General features: G+C 46.6%; 1 protein-coding gene across 1 annotated transcript in view; it reads left to right on the forward strand.

The window, feature by feature from the left end:
- Positions 1-18022, forward strand: part of CDC42BPG (CDC42 binding protein kinase gamma) — a 118777-nt gene that overhangs the window by 79724 nt on the left and 21031 nt on the right. The window contains exons 21-30 of the mRNA XM_070766526.1: positions 1198-1247; positions 5422-5526; positions 7491-7535; positions 7665-7770; positions 8767-8900; positions 9356-9486; positions 11265-11346; positions 13218-13434; positions 13781-13843; positions 15183-15770. Of these exons, the coding sequence (XP_070622627.1) occupies positions 1198-1247; positions 5422-5526; positions 7491-7535; positions 7665-7770; positions 8767-8900; positions 9356-9486; positions 11265-11346; positions 13218-13434; positions 13781-13843; positions 15183-15770 (1521 nt within the window). The remainder of the gene's footprint in view (positions 1-1197; positions 1248-5421; positions 5527-7490; positions 7536-7664; positions 7771-8766; positions 8901-9355; positions 9487-11264; positions 11347-13217; positions 13435-13780; positions 13844-15182; positions 15771-18022) is intronic.

The following is an 18022-nucleotide window of genomic DNA, read 5'->3' on the forward strand; positions in this document are numbered from 1 at the left end:
CAGGCGGGAGTTCGGGAGGCAAGGGAGCGCTCGAGGAGACAGCGTCTTGCGGCATCGCCTCCCGTTGAGTTTATGACGAAGGGACGCTCAGCAACTTCTTTTTCCTTTCGGCGCCATAGCCACCCGCAGTCCCCGGAGCCGGCGGGTTGAGGCAAAGGGCTGCGTTTCCCTTCCCTCCCTCCCTCCTGCCCCCGTCCTGAATGGAAGCCCCGCTCGGCCAAGCAGCCCGGGATCTCCGCCGCTTGCAAACCGGGCGGGCGGAGCGGACCCGCGCTCACTTTCGGCTCCGGGGACTGCGGATGGCTATGGCGCCGAAAGGAAAAAGAAGTTGCTGAGCGATGCCGCAAGACGCTGTCTCCTCGAGCGCTCCCTTGCCTCCCGAACTCCCGCCTGTGAAGAGAAACCAAAGGGGGAAATAAAAAAACAACGCGCTGCTGTTGTTGCTGTCGCTGCCGCCTGAGGCGGCGGCACTCGAATCTGGCGTGGTGGAAAATCTTTGCCTGCCTCCAGATTTTCCACCACGGCAGATTCGAGTGCTGCCGCCTCAGGCGGCAGCGACAGCAGCAACAGCAGCGCTTTTTCCTTTCGGCGCCATAGCCACCCGCAGTCCCCGGAGCCGAAAGTGAGCGCGGGTCCGCTCCCCCCCCTCCTCCCGCCCGCGGCTGTGGAATGGGCGCAGTATCCGGCCTATAAGACGACCCCCCACTTTGGAAAAGATTTTCAGGGGTTAAAAAGTCGTCTTATACGCCGGAAAATACGGTAGTTTTTGTTTTCATTCATTTTGTTGATCATTTACTAGTTGTGTTTTAACAACAATTTGTCTATTCATTTCTAGTTATAGACTCTAAGACTTGTAAGATTACATATTTCCATTCTTTGTTCTTCCAGAAAGTGGGGAATACTGATCAGTTTTTTATTGTCGTCGATTATTTATAATTTATATTCAACTATTATCACAGTTTGCCCATTTTTTCACCCCCTCAGGCTTCAGTGAGGCCTGCGCGCATGGGCAGAGACGGAGGGGAATTGTGCCCATGCGCAGGGGCAGCACGGGTTGTGTGTGGGCATGCGGGAGGGAGGGAATGAGTGTGGCCATGTGCACGTGTGTTAGCACACAAACGCACACACCCTTTTGGCACGCAAGCCAAAAAAAGGTTCACCATCACTGTTCTATGTTTTCTCTCTTTTTCTTAACAGGTATCAAGTCCCAAACGCCACGGATTGCTTTCCTCTTCCAAAGCACCAGCGTAAGTTTTCACTAGTCCTTGACTTACGACCACAATTGAGCCCAGAATTTCTGTCGCTAAGCCAGTCAGTTATTGTTCTGCCGGCGTGTTTCAATCACCCGTAATTAAAGAGTAATTAGTCCAGGAAGATACACACCACACGATAAAAGGAAAACCCAAAATTTTTATCAACAGAAAAACAGAAACAGCTCCCTTTTCAAATGTCAAAGGGATTTTCTGGTACACACAAGGCACAGGGTAAATGCAATCCAATTACTCACCCAATAACTGGGAAATTGAGTCCAATTCTAAAGTCCAGAGAGTCCACACACAATCTTGAACAGCACAAAAACCACAATCTTGACGAAACAATGAATCAGATAAACTGCCATGAGGCTAAAACACCAAGCTGCACTTTTATCTGTAGCACTTATTACAGCAGCCCCACCCAACCACAGGTGGCCTCATTTTCTCTTATAATAATCCTTCAGTTGTTGTCTCCTATGCATCACTCTACGCATGCGTGGATGTGTCATTAATTCTTGTTCAGAATCCAGGGATGATACAGATGATTGATCTCCTCCTGGGCTGTCTGCCAAACTCCCCTCTTCCCTGTCACTCACGCTTCCTTGGTCCGAGGAGGCTTCATCGGCAGATTCCATCAGGAGCAAAACAGGCCTGCGGCATGTGGATGTTTCCCCCACATCCACCTGCACATTCCTTGGGGCAGGAGCTGGGCCAGAGCTAACCACAACAGTTATTAAGTGAACTTTGCAATTTTATGAGCTTTCTTGCTGCCGTTGTTAAGTGAATCAGGCAGCTGTTAAGTTAGTCACACCGTTGTTAAGTGAATCTGGCTGGTTGGTCAGCCAAGGGATCACGCAACCCCGAGAGACACTGTCACTATCGTAAATGTGAGTCAGTTGCCCAGCATCTGAATTCGGATCACACCACCCTGAGGAATACTGTGAGGGTCATAAAGTGTGAAAAACAGTCATCTTTGTTGTTGTTGTTGTTGTAACTTCGAGCAGTCACTAAATGAAGTGTTGTAAATCAAGGACTATCTGTATAATAATTTGTCTCAAAGTCAAATGAAAAATATGCTGTAATTTTAATCTACAGTGACAGTGGGAATAAGTCCTCATGGTCTTGACAGTTAGAACAATTAACCAGTGGAACAAATTGCCTCCAGAAATTGTGAATGTTCCAACACTGGAAGTTTTTAAGAAGATGATGGATAACAATTTGTCTGAAGTGGTGTACGGTTTCCTACCTAGGCTTGGGGTTGGACTAGATGATCTCAAAGGCTCCTTCCAACTCTATTATTCTAATTTTAGTCACCTAATCAAACAGAATAAAGGAGAAAGGGACCTTGGAGGTCTTGTAGTCCAACCCTCTGCTCAAGCAGGAGAATTAGAGAAATGCTCTTCCTAGGACAGTGTTTCTCAACCTTGGCGGTTTGAAGATGGGTAGACTTCAACTCCCAGAATTCCCCAGCCAGCAATGCTGGCTGGGGAATTCTGGGAGTTGAAGTCCACCCATCTTCAAGCCGCCAAGGTTGAGAAACACTGTCGTAGGTTATATCCTAGTGAGAGTAAAGGGAGCCTAAAGGTTAATTAATACTATTATTTTGCATTTTAAAAAGGGAATGCCTGAAAATTTTGTTTTAATCTGCATATAGAAGACTCTCTAATTGCAGACAGTGTTAAACTTCAGCTCAGATTATTTGATTTGGCTCTCTGTGTTTTAGATACCTCCAGAAAATATTTTTTCTTCCTGTTGATTATTTTCATCGACTGAAATTTGAGTGGATGGGCTTAAAAATTAAATTTTGGCAATCGTCACAAATAATACAATGCAAATGAATGAATGAATGAATGAATGAATGAATGAATGTACCGTGTTTTGGGACACGCAGTGTATTATTAATCCTGGCACAGAATTGGGGGGAGACCCTTTTTATAAAAATTTAAAATAATTATATTGTGGCCTCAAAAAAAAAACCTGAGCAAGAGAGAAGAAAACCTGCTAAGATTTGGGGCATGTGCGGCATTCCACAGAAGAGTCGTTAGTGATCCACATACTTTTGGTTGCCACACTTTAAAAAAGATGTGGAGACTCTAGAAAGAGTGCAGAGAAGAGCGACAAGGATGATTAGGGGACTGGAGACTAAAATATATGATAAACAGTTGCAGGAACTGGGCCTGGCTAGTCTAGTGAAGAGAACACGGTATCCAGCTGTTCTGCCGGGCTCTCTGATAGGAGCCTCCCGAAAATTCAAGGGTACAAATTTCAGACACACACACGTTTGAAAATTCAAAACTATGTTCTTTATCCCAAAATTCAAAATAAACTAAGCACTCTTTTTGTATTGCAAAGAGCACTCGCCCCAAAACAACCGGGTAGTCTGTACAATTTCCCTTAAGCAGTCATTAAGTACTTAGCTAGCAGCTGTGAAGAAACTTCACACCCCTTCTTCTTCCAACGAAGGGAGACACACACACACACGTTGCTCTGCTTGTTTTTCAAGGCGTGAAAAAGCAACAAAGTCCAGGAGACACAGGATTCCTGACGAACTCCGATCAGATATTCTTCCACAACGGCCAAACCCACATGCTGCTATTTATAGCAGCAGCCCTAATTACTGGAGCCCCACCCAAACACAGGTGGCCTCCCTTATTTCCTGTAATATGTTCTTACTTCGTCTTTTCTACGCATAATTCTGCGCTTGCGTGGGTCCAAAACGTCATCATCTAAATCAATGGAAGATAAGGCAGATTGACTGCCTTGGCTGTGTGCCAAGCCCCCCTCTTCCGAGTCACTCCCACCTTCTTCTTCGTCCGAGGAAACTAAACTCTGAACTGACTCTGTCGGCAATAACACAGGCCTGTGACATATTGAATTTTCCCTTGCATCCACCTCCCCATTCCCTGGGGCAGGAGCTGGGCCAGAGCCAACCACAACACTAGCAAGCCTGGAAACACAGGGAAATCAGGGAATTATCAGGGAAATTGGTGGTTCGGGAATTATCAGGGAATTCGTGAAAAAACAGAATAAATCAGGGGAAAAAACAAACTTTTACAAACTGCAAAAATAAACATAACTGTGATAATAACTTGCTTCCTCAACTATTGATATTTCTCCATGGCTTAGCCGTTTGGTATGATGTCATCTACGACCGTGCTTTAACTAGATCGCAAGTTACAGGGAAATGTGAGGGAAATATCAGAGAATTTCAAAATGCTTTCCCCCTGGACACCCTGAGAGAAGGACTAGGGGAGACATGAGAGCATCTTCCAATATTTGAGGGGCTGCCACAGAGAGGAGGAAAGGGGTCAAGCTATTCTCCAAAGCCCCCGAAGACCAGAGAAAGAACAATGGATGGAAACTGATCGAGGGGAGATTCAACCTGGAAATTAGGAGGAATTTTCTGACAGTGAAAACAATCAACCCATGGAACAGAAGTTGTGGGAGCTTCATCCCTGAAGGCTTTCAAGAGGAGATTGGACTGCCACCTGTCAGAAATATCTCCGGGACCGCCTTCTGCCGCACGAATCCCAGCGACCGATTAGGTCCCACAGAGTCAGCCTTCTCCGGGTCCCGTCGACTAAACAATGTCGTCTGGTGGGTCCCAGGGGAAGAGCCTTCTCTGTGGCGGCCCCGACCCTGTGGAACCAGCTCCCCCCCGGAGATTAGAACTGCCCCCACCCTCCTTGCCTTCCGTAAACTCCTTAAAACTTACCTTTGCCATCAGTCATGGGGGAATTGAGGCATTCCCCCTCCCTCCCCCGGGCCTATATAATTTATGTATGGTGTGACTGTGTGTATGACTGGTTTAATAATGGGGTTTTTAAATGTTTTTTAAATTTAGTAGATTTGTTGTGAATTGTCTTATTGTATGCTGTGAGCCGCCCCGAGTCTACGGAGAGGGGTGGCATACAAATCAAATTAATTAATTAATTAATTAATTAATTAATTAATTAATTAATTAAAATAAAATAATAAAATAAAATAATAAAATAAAATAATAAAATAAAATAATAAAATAAAATAAAATAAAATGGTGTAGGGTCTCCTGCTTGGGTGGTGGTGGGGAGTTGGACTAGATGACCCCCAAGGTCTCTTCCAACTCTGTTAATCTGTATGACCCAAATCCAGATGCTAGATGAGCAACCAGGCCTGTCTTCTTTTTCAGAAAGACGCCATCGCTTTTGGGAGCAGCCCCCACTCCCAGGAGGCACGGAGACCGTCCGAGGAGGTTCAGCTGCACCCTGAGGGCAGGAGAAGCCTCCGCTCCAACGTAAGTCCTGCCTGGAATGGAGAGATCTTTCACTATAGAGTGAGTCCTTGGCTTATGACCAAAATCTAACAGGACAGAGTTTCATATTCACCTGTTGGCGAGTTGGGCATCAAAGAAATCTAATGGATAAACAAATAAAATAAATCCTTAAATAGAGGCTGAAGTATTTACTGTACACTTAATCTTCAACTTTTTCTCATGGTTGTTAAACAAATCCAACTTCTGCCATTGACTTGGCTTGTTGGAAACCTCGGTGGGCATCATAGAATCATAGAATTGGAAGGGACAGCCAGGGTAGTCGAGTCCAACCCCCTGCAGGATTCACTAAACAGCTAGCCACACCCTTCCTTACTGGGATTCGATCTGGCAGCTTCTGCCTTGTAAGGCAGAGAATTAACAGTTGAGCCACCAGGCCTGATCCCTCCAGCTCTGTATCAGGGAGGGGCTATATGTTTTTTTATGTCGGATCACCCTGGTATATTGAAGAAACGTCACAGCTCCTTTTTGCCTCTAGGCTCAACCCAGGACCATTTCAAGGCAGTTAATTTATTCATAGCCAACAACTATATTCTATATGTATCAAATGTTTTTAGCTGAAATATTGAAATTAAGGGAGACTAGGATGGTACCATTTCGGCCTTGTTCTGGCCTCATCAGCTAGCCACACCCTTCCTTACTGGGATTCGATCTGGCAGCCTCTGCCTTGTAAGGCAGAGAGTTAGCAGTTGAGCCACCAGACCTTGATCCCTCCAGCTCTGTACCAGGGAGGGGCTATATGTTTTTTTATGTCGGATCACCCTGGTATATATATATTTATGTACACTGAGAGCCTATGCACCAAAGACAAATTCCTTGTGTGTGCAATCACACTTGGCCAATAAAGAATTCTATTCTAATATTCTGTATTCCTCTTATTTTCTCTGCCACTTCTTAAATGCAGGGTATACAATAAAAACCCAACTCAAAAGCCGAGACAGAAAGGGGGGGGGGGATCCCTTTGTTTTCTTCCTGACCCCTTTTTCTTCACTCTCTGCCCAGCTGGCATAGTTTAAATAAATGACGGGGCAAAATAATTAGCAAAGGACTGATCATAAATGTTGGTTGGGGCCAAATTGCAATGGCAGTTCTGTGTTAGCAAAAACTTCAGAAGAGAAGGATTTAGGGGTAGTGATTTCTGACAGTCTCAAAATGGGTGAGCAGTGTGGTCGGGCGGTAGGAAAAGCAAGTAGGATGCTTGGCTGCATAGCTAGAGGTATAACAAGCAGGAAGAGGGAGATTGTGATCCCCTTATATAGAGCGCTGGTGAGACCACATTTGGAATACTGTGTCCAGTTCTGGAGACCTCACCTACAAAAAGATATTGACAAAATTGAACGGGTCCAAAGACGGGCTACAAGAATGGTGGAAGATCTTAAGCATAAAACCTATCAGGAAAGACTTCATGAACTCAATCTGTATAGTCTGGAGGACAGAAGGAAAAGGGGGGACATGATCGAAACATTTAAATATGTTAAAGGGTTAAATAAGGTCCAGGAGGGAAGTGTTTTTAATAGGAAAGTGAACCCAAGAACAAGGGGACGCAATCTGAAGTTAATTGGGGGAAAGATCAAAGGCAACATGAGAAAATATTATTTGACTGAAAGAATAGTAGATCCTTGGAGCAAACTTCCAGCAGACATGGTTGGTAAATCCACAGTAACTGAATTTAAACATGCCTGGGATAAACATATATCCATCCTAAGATAAAATACAGGAAATAGTATAAGGGCAGACTAGATGGACCATGAGGCCTTTTTCTGCCGTCAGACTTCTATGTTTCTATGTTTCTAAATGTGGGCAGAGGAGCACAGGAAGAGATTCCCCTTTGAACCTGGGAAAAAAGACAAGCAAAACACAGAGCATGGAGGATTTCAATTTCTCTGTTTTCTGCTCCCCTATAACTTTTCTGTTTTTTCCTCATACAGGCAGGAGCCCACCTTGCTGAGAGCAGCCATTCAGCATCCCTCAAGGTAAAGACTTAGGGCTTAAATTGTGGAAGTTGGAAATGGAAAAGTTGTCGTTTTTTTCTTCTGCAAAGCAAAGACAGGCATGGATTGGAAACGTTCACCAAAATTTCTCCCCATTTGTGTTTCCCCTAGCCCAAAACGCACAGCTTCAAAACCGTCAGCTTCTCGGCCCCCACCAAATGCATGCGTTGCACATCGCTGATGGTCGGGCTGGTCCGGCAAGGTCTGGCGTGTGAGGGTGAGTGGCACCTTTGGGGGCACAAAATATGGCAGGGGGAGCAAGGAAAGGGGGCCATTAGGCGTTCCAGAGGCTTCAAAACACAGGCCAAGACTCTATAACAGCAATCTGTTTATGTTCCTGCTGGATACATTTTCATTTTGGTGCTTGAGGACTAGCAATTTAACTTGATTGCAGGAGAACAACAGACCATAGCTCAAGGAAAGTAGGATTGCTCCAGTTGGTTCTATGCCTACAGCTTAGCTACGATCTACATCAAAAAGTTTTGGGCAATCTCAACCAACATGAGGGTTGTCTGGGGAATTCTGGGAGTTGAAGTCCACACATCTTAAAGGGCCATTTCAGCCAACACCGTGGCTGACCGGGGAATTCTGGGAGTTGAAGTCCAAACTTCTTAAAGGGCCATTTCAAGCAACAAAACAAATGACTGGGGAATTCAGGGATTTGAGGTCCACACATCTTAAAGTTGATGTGGTTGAAAAACACAGGTTGGAAGAAGGTCTACCAGCCTCCCTCTAATTTTTGGGCCATCTCTTCTTGCAAGGGCTGTGAAAATGATAGCAAAGCTGTTTTGGCTTGGGTGTCAAAAGGGTGTGTGCTCACACTATTGCGCATGCATGCCCACACTCATAATGCAATGCATACCGCCTGCACGTGTACACAGCCCTTGCACTGCCTCCCACGCATATGTGCACAGGCCTCACTGAAGCCTCTGGAATTACAGTAGGCCTGTTGGGACATTTTTTGCCATCCCAAGGATTAAGGAGGCTTTCCTGAAACCTGGGAAGGGCAAAAATGGCCGAAAAGAAGGCCGAAAATCAGCTGGCCAACCCACTGGAGCTGACATAGGACAATGCCTCACGTGCCCTCAGGTATGGCACCACTTGCCACCTGTGGCACCCTTGCTGTGGTTTTGCCATCCCTGGGCTACGATATTTAAACGCACCAAGAAAATATATTTTTTTTTCCTCACCTTTCGTCCTTCTTCTTCTTTAGCCTGTAACTTTGTCTGCCACGTCTCCTGTGCGGCCGGAGCCTCCATCTGCCCCATGCCCCCGGATCAGCTGCAGAAAACCCTGGGGGTGGATCCGGTAAAAGGGACCGGCACTGCCTTTGAGGGGTATTTGTCGGTAAGAGACTAGGTTCCTAACCTTGCAATAGGGCAGATCTTGGAAATGGCACTTTTCCAACTTCCGAATTTTAATCCAAAGTTCGGTTGGCTTTGAAATAAAGTTAAGGCTTGGCCTGGATGGGACACCACTAAGAGAGCCAAGGCTGGGTAGGAGTAAGCATGAAGTAACATGACTGAAAACAATACAGTAGAATGGCTTCCCTCCGGAGGTTGTGGGTTCTCCAACACTAGAGGCTGTTAAGGAAATATTGGGCATCCATTTGTCCGGAATGTCAACAGATCTCCTGCCTTGGGTAGGGGGTTGGACTAGAAGGCCTCCAAGGACCCTTGTTATTCTACATTCCATGTTCCATCTGAGTTGATCTTCTGCCCTGTGGGAATGAAAATATTTCCTGGGCTTGCACCTGCTATTCTGGGGAAAGCAAATTTGCCTGTTTCTCTTTTTCTCCAAAGGTGCCCAAGCCCTCTGGGGTGAGGAAGGGCTGGCAAAAGGCCTTCGTGGTCATCAGCGACTTCAAGATTTTCCTCTTCGACGCCTCAGAAGGGAAAATCTCAGTGGGTGTCATGCATGTCACAGATATGCGGTGAGTATATCCGTGGTGGGGAATTCTGGGAGTTGAAGTCTAGGTATCTTAAAGAATGCTGGATGGGGGATTCTGGGAGTTGAAGTCCATATATCTTAAAGAATGTCGGCTGGGGAATTCTGGGAGTTGAAGTCCATATATCTTAAAGAATGTCGGCTGGGGAATTCTGGGAGTTGAAGTCCATATATCTAAAGAATGCTGGCTGAGGGATTCTGGGAGTTGAAGTCCATATATCTAAAGAATGGTGGCTGGGGGATTCTGGGAGTTGAAGTCCATATATCTAAAGAATGGTGGCTGGGGGATTCTGGGAGTTGAAGTCCAACCATCTTAAAGAATGTCAGCTGGGGAATTCTGGGAGTTGAAGTCCATATAGGTTAAGGAAAGCTGGCTTGGGAATTCTTGGAGTTGATGTCCAACCATCTTAAAGAATGCCAGCTGGGGGATTCTGGGATTTGAAGTCCACCTATCTTCAATTTGTCAAGGTTGAGAAACTCTGGGTTAGATTTTTGGCTGCCTAGTTAGTTATCTTCGGCAAACCCAGCTATCTTTCGTAGGGTGGCTTAGAGGAACCTGAAGCTTGTGTCAAATTTGATGGGCCAGATTAGGGTGGAAGTTCCCAAACTCTATGATGCTGCAGCCATTTTCTCTACTCACTGATACTAAAAAGAAGTTGGGACTCTAGAAAGAGTGGAGAGAAGAACGACGGAGATTATTGGTGGCCTGTAAACTAAAACACAGGAAGAACAGTTGCAGTAATTGATTATCGCTAGTCTAATGGAAAGAAGGGGTGACCTGTTAGCAGTTCTCTAGTACTTGAGGGGCTGCCACAGAGAGGAGGGGAGCCAGTAGTGGGTTGGTACTGTAATGGTCATACAACTCTCTCACTCTACTGGAAAATAAAATAAAATAAAAAACTTTTTAAAAAACTTGGTGACTTTAAGACTTGTGAAGTTCCAAAATTCTCCAGCCAGAATTCTGGGAGTTGAAGTCCACAAATCTTAAAAGTGGCCAAGTTTGAGGACCCCTGTCGCTCTTCATAAGGAACAAGGTAGGATTTTTTCCCCCTCCCGTTTTCCCCACCCTGTCCTGCACCTTTCTCCCCTCTTGATCTCCATGGGTTCCTCCCATTTTTTCCCACCCCTGTCCTGCACCTTCATCAAGAGGGGAGAAAGGTGCAGGACAGGGTGGGAAAAAACAGGAGGGACCCATGGAGATCAAGAGGGGAGAAAGGTGCAGGACAGGGTGGGAAAAAACAGGAGGGACCCATGGAGATCAAGAGGGGAGAAAGGTGCAGGACAGGGTGGGAAAAAACAGGAGGGACCCATGGAGATCAAGAGGGGAGAAAGGTGCAGGACAGGGTGGGAAAAAACAGGAGGGACCCATGGAGATCAAGAGGGGAGAAAGGTGCAGGACAGGGTGGGAAAAAACAGGAGGGACCCATGGAGATCAAGAGGGGAGAAAGGTGCAGGACAGGGTGGGAAAAAACAGGAGGGACCCATGGAGATCAAGAGGGGAGAAAGGTGCAGGACAGGATGGGAAAAAACAGGAGGGACCCATGGAGATCAAGAGGGGAGAAAGGTGCAGGACAGGGTGGGAAAAAACGGGAGGTACTCAAGTCTGGAGGTGGGGCATCCCAGCGGCTGGCGGCAGGTTCGTAAGGTGAAAAAGGTTCGTAAGAAGCGGCAAAAAAATTCCGAACACTGGGTTCTTATCTCGAAAAGTTCGTATGACAAGGGGTTCGTATCATGAGGAACCACTGTATTTTATCCTGGCGACAGGGATGAGCAGTTTTCCGTGGCTCCTGTCCTGGCCTCCGATGTCATCCACGCCAACAATAAAGACGTGCCTTGTATCTTCCGGGTAAGAAGCAGAAAGGAAGAGAGGAGCGCAGAATATGAATTCCTTTGTCCAGTGATTGCTGATCGAATTGTGGTTAGTGCAAGATCTAAGCAATGAACGAGACCAGTTGAGCTGCCAACCAGTTGAGGATCTCCCAGCTCAATTGCAAAGATAGCAGGAATCCTAAACTGTGGTTTCTCCATGTGAGGTAGCTGTTCAACCCCTTCTTCTCCCCGGTGGGGCGGGGACTTCCCAGGACTAAATCTCAAAAAAGGGGCAGGTGTGGCCATATGCCGTGGCGACATGGAGTTCCCTGTGCTCTGCAGGGACTCCTGATACCCACGTTGCCTGGGGAGTCTGGTTCCATCAGAACCAGATCAGAACCACACTGACAAATCCCTCAGGAAGTCAGCATAGAGCCCTTGACCAGCGGTGCTGGGAATGGCTTCTTAAGAAGTCATTCAAGCTGCTGCAGCCACAACTGGTCTGATTGACAGTCAATTTTTATTAGTTTATCAATAATAATAATAATAATAATTATTATTATTATTATTATTTATTAAATTTATATGCTGCCCCTCTCCGAAGACTCGGGGCGGCTCACAACAATAATAAAACAATATTACAATGAAACAAATCTAATTAAAAACATATAAAACCCCATCATTTAAAACCATGCAGCACACACATACCAAACATGAAATATAAAAGCCTGGGGGAGGTGTCTCAGTTCCCCCATGCCTGGTGATTCAGGTGGGTCTTAAGTAATTTGTGAAAGACAAGGAGGGTGGGGGCAGTTCTAATCTCTGGGGGGAGTTGATTCCAGAGGGCCGGGGCCGCCACAGAGAAGGCTCTTCCCCTGGGGCCCGCCAAATGACATTGTTTAGTCGACGGGACCCGGAGAAGGCCAACTCTGTGGGACCTTATTGGCCGGTGGGATTCGTGCAGTAGAAATACCAAGAAAAATGAAAATAATGGGAAAGTAGGGGAGGGAAAGGGGAAGAGGAAAATGTATATGGGAAAAGGAAAAAGGAAAAAAAAGCATTGACTTCTGACTTCTTTTAGTACAATAGAATAAGCCTTACAACCACAATTGAGCCTCAAATTTGCTAAGCGAAACATTTATTGAGTTTGACCTCATTTTACGACCTTTCTTGCCACCGCTGTTGAGTCCATCACTGCAGTTGTAAAGTTCATAACATGGTTGTTAAGTTAATCTGGCATCCCCGGTTGACTTTGCCTGCCAAAAAGGGGATCGCATGAGCCCGAAACATTGCAACCCTCATAAATATGAGTCAGTCGCTAAAGCATCCAAATTTTGATTATCTATCCACGGAGAGGCTGCAATGGCCGGAAGTGTCAAAAAGGTCATAAGCAGTAGTGGGTTGCTACCGGTATGGTAAAGGACGGCGCACCAGTGGCGATCGCTGCACCATGCACGGCTTCAGGTCTCTTGTCTGCGCGCACATGCATCCCAGCATGGTTTTGGTTCTGCGCATGCACAGGAGGAAAAATCTCGTGAGGGGATGCAGGTGTGAGAGTAATTTTGGCGATGTTTTGCTTCTGCGCATACCAAAATCTCAAGCGCATGGATGTCCCACACAAGATTTTGCTTCCTGTGCATGCGCAGAATCAAAATCTTGTGCGCACACCGGCAACAGAGAGCTGCACACACAGCTCCTTTTTCTCTACCGGTACGTTGTGTGGCCCGTACCAGTTAGCAACCCAATACTAATTGCATCCTTCACTATCTCCTCTTCCATTTTATATCTTATTAGGAATTTAGATCTATTTTTAATGTGTGTCTGGCTCCTTCTCCCCTGCAGTGTCCGGCCAGAAGCATTGTCGGGCACTGGCTGGCCTCCTGCTAGCTCACCCCATTCCTTCCGCAGGTGACGTCCACTCAACTTGCCTGCCCTCCTACTACCAGCTCCATGCTCTTCCTGGCCGACAGCGAGGCGGAGATGCGGAGGTGGACGCAGGTGCTGAGCGAGCTGCAGCAGCTGCTGCGACAGAACCGGCACTGCGACCGGGCCGTTTACGTGCTGAAGGAGGCCTACGACAACGGGCTGCCCTTCATCCCCCATGCCCTCTCGGCCGCAATCATAGGTGCTGCCTGAAATTACGGTTCCGGGGGTCGGAGTGGGTGGTTGTGGTCTGCTCCACCAATGCATTGTCTCGGGAGCAGGGACAATGGCCTTTCCGGCTTTATTGACTGGCGGAGCACGGGAAGGGAGGGAATGGTTGTGTGCCAGCATTGGGAGTGGGCAATTGCACGCACAGCTCCATTTACACAAGTGGTGGGTGCATGCATGCACCACGTGTGCAAGCGGAGCTTTCCATGCTCCCCTGCCGCTTGTGCGCTCCCGTTCTGAACAGGCTACAGCTGGTACTGCAGCCAAGGGGCTGGAGATCTCTGGACTACACAAATTGTGACTGTGTCCTTTATTTGCAGACCGGGAACGGCTCACTCTGGGTACGGATTATGGATTTTTCCTCGTTAATCTCAGGACAAACGGTGAGCAATCTACTTAGTCCCAACTGATCTGAGCTATTTCTTTCTTTCTCTCTGTCTCTGTCTTTCTCTTTTTTCTCTCCCTCTGTCTCTTTCCCTCTTTCTGTCTCTTTCTTTTGGTCTTTTTCTCTCTTTCCTCCCTCTGTTATCTCTTTCTCTGTGTGTCTCTTTTTTCTCTCTCTTTCACTTTCTCTGTGTCTCTCTCTTTTCTTTCTCTCTCTCTCTGTCTCTATCTCTTTCTCTCTGTCCCTCTCTCTTTTATCTCTCTCTTTCTCTCTCTGTATCTTTCTCTTTTTCTCTTTCTCTCTCGCTCTCTCTTTCACTTTTTTTCTCTCTCTCTTTTTCCTCTCTGTCCCTGTCTCTCTCTGTGTGTGTCTCTCTCTTTCTTTTCTCTCTCTCTCTCTTTCTCTCTCTTAAAGCCTTAAGACTTACAGGTTAGTCCTCAACTTCCATCGCTACGAGGTGAGGTTGTAAAGTGGGTCCCATTTTGCAACCTGTCTTGCTGAGATTGTTCACCAAATCACATGGTAATGGAGCAAATCCAAGGTCACATCGTAAACACCTTCTTGGTCACCAAGCATCCTGGGTTTGATCATGTGACCGTGGGGGATGGCTGTAAGTGTGAGGACTGGTTGTAAGACATTCTTTTCAATGCTTCAATGAATGTTTCAATGGAAATGTTCTATTTGGTTCTGTTTTTTTGCTCTCTCCAAGGCTTCAGAGCCTTTCTAGGATCCTGGGGTGAGCACACACAGCCTTCCCCCCTCCCCTGGAGGCCAGAAATGGCCCATTTCAAGTTGGAAAACAGACCATTTCTGGCCTCCGGAGGGTGGCGGCAGGCCATTTTTGCCTTCCAAATGGGTGTGTCATTGCATGCTGGGGAGAAGCATCTTGTTGTAACAACCCCGGGGCACCGCAATGGTCATAAATATCAGTTGCTAGATAAGTGGCTAGATTTTGATCACATGGCCGTGTGGGGAAGCTGCCATGGTCCTAAGTGTGAAAAACGGTCATCACTTGCTTTTTCCAGTGCCATTGTAATTTTGGCCACTGAATGAATGATGGCAACTCAAGGGCTACCTGTATGGAGCAGCTTGCCTGTGGAGGTTGTGAGCGCTCCAACGCTTGAGACTTTAAAGAAGAGAATGGACTGCCATTGGACAGCAAGGGGGTTGGACTAGATGACCTACAAGGTCCCTTCCAACTCTAGTAAATAAATAAAAATAAATATTTCTTCCTAATGTTTACACCACAATTTTTCCTGCTCCTGATTTTTCACTGTTGTGGCAGCCACAGCTGCTGACTCCTGACCCCAAAACTCGACCCCTTGTCTCCCCTCCAGATGTGCTGCGGGTGGGTGACTGCCGCCGGGTGCAGCTGCTGCTGGTCTCCCCCGAAGCTCAGCTGCTCTCCGTGCTGTGCGGCAAGAACCACGGACTCCGCATCTTCTCGTGGGCAGAGCTGGAGACCCCCGAGGCGCCGGGCACCAAGGTGGTGGAGGCCAAAGGCTGCCAGGCGGTGGCCACGGGGCTGATCTGCCGCGGCACAACCCCCGTGCTCTGCGTGGCCTGCAAACGCCAGGTCCTCTGCTTTCAGCTGACCGCCACGCACCCGCCCCACCGTCGTATCAAGGAGATCCAAGCACCGGGATACGTCCAGTGCCTGGATGTGTTGGGGGACCGGCTCTGCGTGGGCTACCCGTCTGGCTTCTCCCTCTACCCTCTGCTCAACGAAGGCTCCCCGGTCAGTCTGCCCCATGCGGATGACATCCGGGCAACCACCGTGGCCCAAATGGAAGCGCTGAAAGCCGTGGAGGTCAGCCTGAGCGAATTCATCTTGTGCTTCAGCGGTTTCGGCCTCTACGTGGACACGCACGGCCACCGCAGCCGGGCCCAGGAGCTGATGTGGCCGGCCGCTCCGCTCAGCTGCTGTGAGTGGCTCGTGGATTTGGAAGGGGTGGGCTTTGGCTGAGGATGATGGGTGTTGTGTTCCACTTCTTCTGGCGGGACAGGTGCATGCCACTGGGTTCTGTCAGGGTTCTAGGTAATCCAGATAGCACCTAGATTGGGCCATATGGCTGATTGTTTCGGAAAAGGGGATTCCGAGACAAGCCTTTCCTAAAAAAAAATATTTATTGGCTATATCATATTGGCACAGGTCGGTGAAAACCGACTCTGAAGGTCTCTGTGGGTTTTCACCTCATGAAAAGTAAACATTTTCCCCCTTTTCCGAAACAATCAGCCATATGGCCCAATCCAGGTGCTGTCTGGTTGCTTGGAAACTTCACTCCTTCTCTCTTCGGCTACCTGTAGTCCTTGGTTCACAGGGGAAACCATTTTTCTTTTGGCTACGAAATCCCCAGCTATCTCTATTCCCCCCCTCCCTAGCCCTCAGCACCAACACTGAAGCCTCCAAGCTGGACACGGTTAAGCCAAGTTCAGTGTTGACAGGTTCCTGGGCAGGGCTGAGCCACCAATCGAGGTCTGATGCTGCTTTTGTTTTGAATTCATCAGAAGGAGCATTTAGGATATTCATTACTTCAGGATAATTTCAACTGAAATTCTAATTCTAACTTTTTAAAAAATTGTTTGTAATATAAAATATAAAAAAAGACAAAGACAAATGATGTGGTAGCAGTATTCCTGTATTTGAGGGGCTGCCACAAAGAAGAGGGAGTCAAATTATTCTCCAAAGCACCTGAAGGCCCGACAAGAAACAATGGTTGGAAACTGTTCTGCCAGCGTGTTTCAACCGCCCGTAATTACAGGGTAATTAGTCCAGGAAGACACACGCCACACAATAAAAGGAAAACACAAAAGTCTTTATCAACAGAAAAACAGAAACAGATCCCTTTTTAAAGGTCAAAGGGATTTTCTGGTACACACAAGGCACAGGTTAAATGCAATCCAATTGCTCACCCAATAACTGGGAAATTGAGTCCAATTCTAAAGTCCAGAGAGTCTACACACAATCTTGAACAGCACAAAAACCACAATCTTGATGAAACAATGAATCAAATAAACTGCCATGAGGCTAAAACACCAGGTTGCACTTTTATCTGTAGCACTAATTACAGCAGCCCCACCCAACCACAGGTGGCCTCATTTTCTCTTGTAATAATCCTTCAGTTGTTGTCTCCTATGCATCACTCTACGCATGCGTGAATCCAAGGATGATACAGATGATTGATCTCCTGGGCTGTCTGCCAAACTCCCCTCTTCCCTGTCACTCACGCTTCCTTGGTCAGAGGAGGCTTCATCGGCAGATTCCATCGGGAGCAAAACAGGCCTGCGGCATGTGGATGTTTCCCCCACATCCACCTGCACATTCCTTGGGGCAGGAGCTGGGCCAGACCTAACCACAACAGAAACTAATGAAAGAGATTCAACCTAGAAAATAAGGAAGAATTTCCTGACAGTGGGAACCATCAACCCGTGGAACTAGAAGTTGCTTTCAGAAGTTGTGGGAGCTTCATAGTTGGAGGCTTTCGAGATCTTCTGCTTGGGTTAGGGGTTGGACTAGATGACCTACAAGATCCCTTCTAATTATGTTAAACTGTAAGAAACAATGGATGAAATTTAACCAAAGAGAGAAGCAACCTGGAATTAATGAAAAACTCCCTAACAGGAGAACAGTTAACCAGTGGAACAGCTTGCCACCAGAAATCGTGGGCGCTCCATCACTGGAGGTTTTTAAGTAGAAACTAGACAACCATCTATATAGGTCATCCTGCTTGAGCAGGGGGCTGGACTAGAAGACCTTCAAGGTCCCTTCCAATTCTATTCTATTCCATTCCATTCCATTCTTCATTCCAATATTATTTTATTCTGTTCCGTTTCTATTCTATCCTATTCTATTCTACATTCCAATATTATTCTGTTCTACTCTACTCTACACTCCACTTCACTCTACTATCTTCTCTTCTCTTCTCTATTCTATATATTCTATTCTATTCAGTTCTATTCTATTCATTCATTCTATCCCATTCTATTCCATTTCATTCCATTCCATTTATATTCTATTCCATTCCTATTCTATTCTATTCTACATTACAATATTACTCTACTCTACACTCTACTCTATTCTCTATTCTACATATTCTATTCCATTCTACATTCCAATCTTATTCTATTCGAGTCTATTCTAGTCTATTCTAGTCTAGTTCATTCCAATTCCAATTCC

Source organism: Erythrolamprus reginae, chromosome 13 (assembly GCF_031021105.1).
Source record: "Erythrolamprus reginae isolate rEryReg1 chromosome 13, rEryReg1.hap1, whole genome shotgun sequence".
Classification (NCBI taxonomy): Eukaryota; Metazoa; Chordata; class Lepidosauria; order Squamata; family Dipsadidae; genus Erythrolamprus; species Erythrolamprus reginae.